The sequence below is a fragment of the Echinops telfairi genome, unplaced genomic scaffold (assembly GCF_000313985.2).
Source record: "Echinops telfairi isolate 266 unplaced genomic scaffold, ASM31398v2 ScPeMD7_7420;HRSCAF=8458, whole genome shotgun sequence".
Classification (NCBI taxonomy): domain Eukaryota; kingdom Metazoa; phylum Chordata; class Mammalia; order Afrosoricida; family Tenrecidae; genus Echinops; species Echinops telfairi.
The window spans coordinates 52,635,406-52,638,962 of record NW_022111320.1 but is presented as its reverse complement, the minus strand read 5'-3'; the positions used below and the strand labels follow the sequence as shown (position 1 = coordinate 52,638,962).

At 63.5% G+C, this 3,557-nt stretch overlaps 1 protein-coding gene across 1 annotated transcript in view; it reads right to left on the bottom strand.

Annotated features, from left to right (window-relative positions):
• Nucleotides 1-875: 875 nt before the first annotated feature.
• GRM2 (glutamate metabotropic receptor 2) overlaps nt 876-3,557 on the bottom strand; it is a 9,400-nt gene continuing 6,718 nt past the window's right edge. Inside the window, exons 4-6 of the mRNA XM_030887616.2 lie at nt 3,341-3,557; nt 1,504-1,684; nt 876-1,272 (exon numbers count right to left, since the gene is read on the bottom strand). The exon at nt 3,341-3,557 is cut by the window's right edge and continues 6 nt beyond it. Of these exons, the coding sequence (XP_030743476.1) occupies nt 1,199-1,272; nt 1,504-1,684; nt 3,341-3,557 (472 nt within the window). The 3' untranslated portion in view covers nt 876-1,198. The remainder of the gene's footprint in view (nt 1,273-1,503; nt 1,685-3,340) is intronic.

Sequence of the window (3,557 nt, the reverse complement as noted above, 5' to 3'; positions counted from 1 at the left end):
GTTTCCACGGCTTTGCCAGCCCATGGAAGCAAAGGAGTTTCCCTAAGGTGGCCCTCACCTCTCTGAGGTACCAAAGTCTGGGGGCTCCCCTGAAGCTCATACTTCATACTTCAGGGTGGTGCCTGCAGTCCCCCCCGCCCAATACACAGGAGGGCAGCCATTGTGGCGGACAGTCTGCCTTAGCACCCACTCCTGATGGTGCACACGCAGGGACACCCCAGGACACCAGTGTGCACACCTGGACCCAGGCCCAGAGCTGCTCAGGAACGGAAGAAAGTTCCCTTCCCACAATTTCCCATCAGGCCCAGGAGCGAATGGCCCCTCTAACTGCCCAGCTCTGCACCCCATTTTCCCCACCTATCTCTAACTGCCGAGGCTCTGAACCCCGTTTCCCCCCACCTCCCTCTCACCATCTCTGGCAGGGTGCTGACCAGCGGTGCCTCTAAACTCCAGGCAAGCCAACTGACCTCAGGGCTTAGCAAAACCGACCACCCTCAGCTGCCCTTCTGCCCCACACCCCTGCATGGCCGGTCTGTAGTGGCTTCGTTAAAAGAGGTGGGCTTATTCCCCCCTGTCTCCCCACAGCCAGGAGGGGGTCTGTCTGTCACGATGGCCGGGGACACGGGACCCTGAGTCAGTCCTCGGTGAATGACGGTTGCAGGGCTGTGTCCGGTGTGAAGGGGTCCCAGGCTGGGTGAAGCAGGCATGGGATTTGGCTTGTTTTTCTGTTGTTGTTGTTGTTGTCGTTGTTGGTTTTCTTAGTAAAGACACTTTATTTACAGAAAATACAAAATAAACCACAGGATCGACTACAAGTCAGGAAGAGGAAGGACTCTCACATTAACCACGTCCCACCCTGCCCGCCCGCCGCCGTCTCATCCCAGAATAACTTATATAAAAAAGTTAAAAGGCCCTAGACGGGAGTAGGGGCAGGGCTGGAAGCACCTTTGCGGATCGGAGAGTCGGGACCTGCAGTCTTTGCCCGAGGGCCCATTGCACACCCCCTTCCACCTCTGTCCGCACCCCCTGGGCCAGGGAGGAGGGACACAGCTGCAAGGACCTTGGGCGGGCCTGCCTCTGGAAACGGGCCGGTGGGCGGTGGCGATTTTGGGCAGTGGGCTGAGGGTGGGCCCTGCGGCAGGGCTGCGGCCAATTCCTCCTGGCCTGGGTGTGGAAGCCGTCGTGGGGCCGGGGGTTCTCAAAGCGACGAGGTTGTGGAGTCGACCACCTCTCGGCCGTTGCAGACGGTGGGGACAAACTGGGAGGTGGAGCCTGGGGAGAGGAAGGCAGGTGTGGGGGCCGGCCCTTGGTCTCATGGACCCTCCAGGCAGCAAGAAAGCAGGGCCCTGGAGGGGTCTTCCTCCCGTCTGTTCCTGCCCGGCCTTGGCTGGGCACCACACAACCCCACCCCACCCCCTGCCCCCAGAGGAAACTTGCGGGGGGCCAGGCGGGGCTCACAATGGCTGAGAGGCTGGGGCGGGGAGGCCTCGGGTGGACGCTGACCTTGGCAGACGGTGGAGCTGGCCCTGGTGGCGGCGCTGCCAAAGCGGCTGGTGGGTGCGCGGTGGCTGACCACGTTCTTCTGCGGCTGGAAGAGGATGATGTGCAGCTTAGGCGCAAAGAGGCAGCCGAGCACCACGGAGCCGCTGAGGCTCACCGAGACGCACATGGTGGTGGTCTGCACCTGCGGGCGGGCGGGCGGGAGGGGGTCACTGACTGTCTGTCCTCCCAGAGTAGGCACAGCTGGACCCTGGTTTCTAAGGAGCCTGGACCGTTCCGGAGTGAGCCGAAGTGGGCTGTGTTTCCCAGGGAGCCCCAGGTTACGGCCCCACCGGGAGCGTGTCAGCAGGCAGGTGGGGAGTGCAGGTACGCGGGGTGTGTGCGTGTAAGGGCATGTGCATCTACCTGTGCAGCTGGGGGCACACATGCCTATGGAAGAATGGTGAGTGTGTGTGTGTGTGTGTGTGTGTGTGTGCGCGCGCGCGCGCAGGTACAGGTGTTCAGAGTGTGTGTGCATGCCCAAGGATAGGTGCTCTATGTGTGTGCATGTGTGCGTGCGTGTGTGTGTGTGTGTGTGTGTGTGAGTGTGTGTGAGTAGCCCCTGTGAGTCCTGAGAGATCTGGGATTGGTATGCAAATCATATCCAAATGCAGGCTGGGTCCCAACAGCTCTGGCCTCTACGCCTGGCCTGGTGGCCCTCCGGATTCAGGCAGAGACCCTGGAGCCCAGCACGGTGCCGCCACACCACTGTCCTGGGGGGAAGACCCTCAAGGGACCCTCGGTCCCTTTTCCTGCTCCCTCCCGAGCTCCGAGGACCGGCTCAGACCCTGCTCTGCCAACTGGGTGGCCTCGGGCGAGGAAGGCAGCTTCCCCGATCCGTTTCTCTGTCTGTGAAACGGGGAGAGGGATGGAGCCAACTCCAGAGCCGAGCGCCAGGGAGGGACGACCAAGACGCCCTTCTGGTTGCATGCCGTCCAGCCCCCCCCCACCTCCTCCAAGGCACCCCACCCCCACGGCCCTATCTGAGGCAGCAACCTTCCCTCAAAGCCGGGAGGGAGACCCCACGGGGAGATGCGCTGGGGGGCAAGGCTCAGCTGCTTTAACCTCCTCGGCCCACCCTGTGGCCTCCCCGCCCTCCTTGCTCACCTTCCCTCCTCCCCCAGCCTCTCTCCCAGCCCTCCCCCTCCAAGCTGCCACGCTGCGCAACTTCAGGGGTTCTGCGCCTCGGTAACAGCTGGAGCTGAGCGGCCAAGCCAGACCCCCTGTTCCAACCAGCCTCTGTGCAGTGCCCTCCCCACCTCCCCGCCCACCTCCCTCCTCCAGCCTTTTTCATCCAGGTGCTCCTCTCCCCCTCCCCCCCTCCCCCAAGAAGCTCCCTGATTCCCAGCATGAACCCCCCACACATGTACTCCTCCTGCTCACTGGGCAGGGATGGGGGGTCCACCCAGCGGTCCACAGCACAGCCGCATCTCCTGACCTCACTCGTTAGCTCATCCCCAGCCGGCTCCCCAAGGGACTAGGTGTCCCTTCCACAGCGGGCCCGGGCCTCCGGGGACTGAGCTCTGCACCCCTCTGCTCCCAGCTTAGGAGGTGACAGCGGAGTCCTGGAGTCCCTCCCCCCTAATGCCTCACCTCCCCCTCCCACCTCCCCACGGCCACGGCCCCGTCCCCACTAGGCCTCCCCACTAGGCCGCCACCAGCTGGGTGGCCCGGTCTCCCCTGTCCGAGGGGAGATGTGACTCCAGAGAAACCAGTGTCGCAGGGGGTGGGGGTGGGGGGGTATTCCAGCCCCGCAGGGCTTCGGCACCTGCCGTCCTCGGCAGACAGGCAGGCAGCTCACCCGGTAGTCGCTGGAGGTGACGTAGAAGATGGGCAGGAAGGCCAGCCAGATGATGCAGGTGGTGTACATGGTGAAGCCGATGAACTTGGCCTCGTTGAAGTTCTCGGGGCACTTGCGCGTCTTGAAGGCGTAGAGCGTGCAGAGCGCGATGAGGAGCACGTTGTAGGCGAGCGAGCCCAGCATGCTGCCGTCCCCATGGCTGCAGCGCAGGGTCACC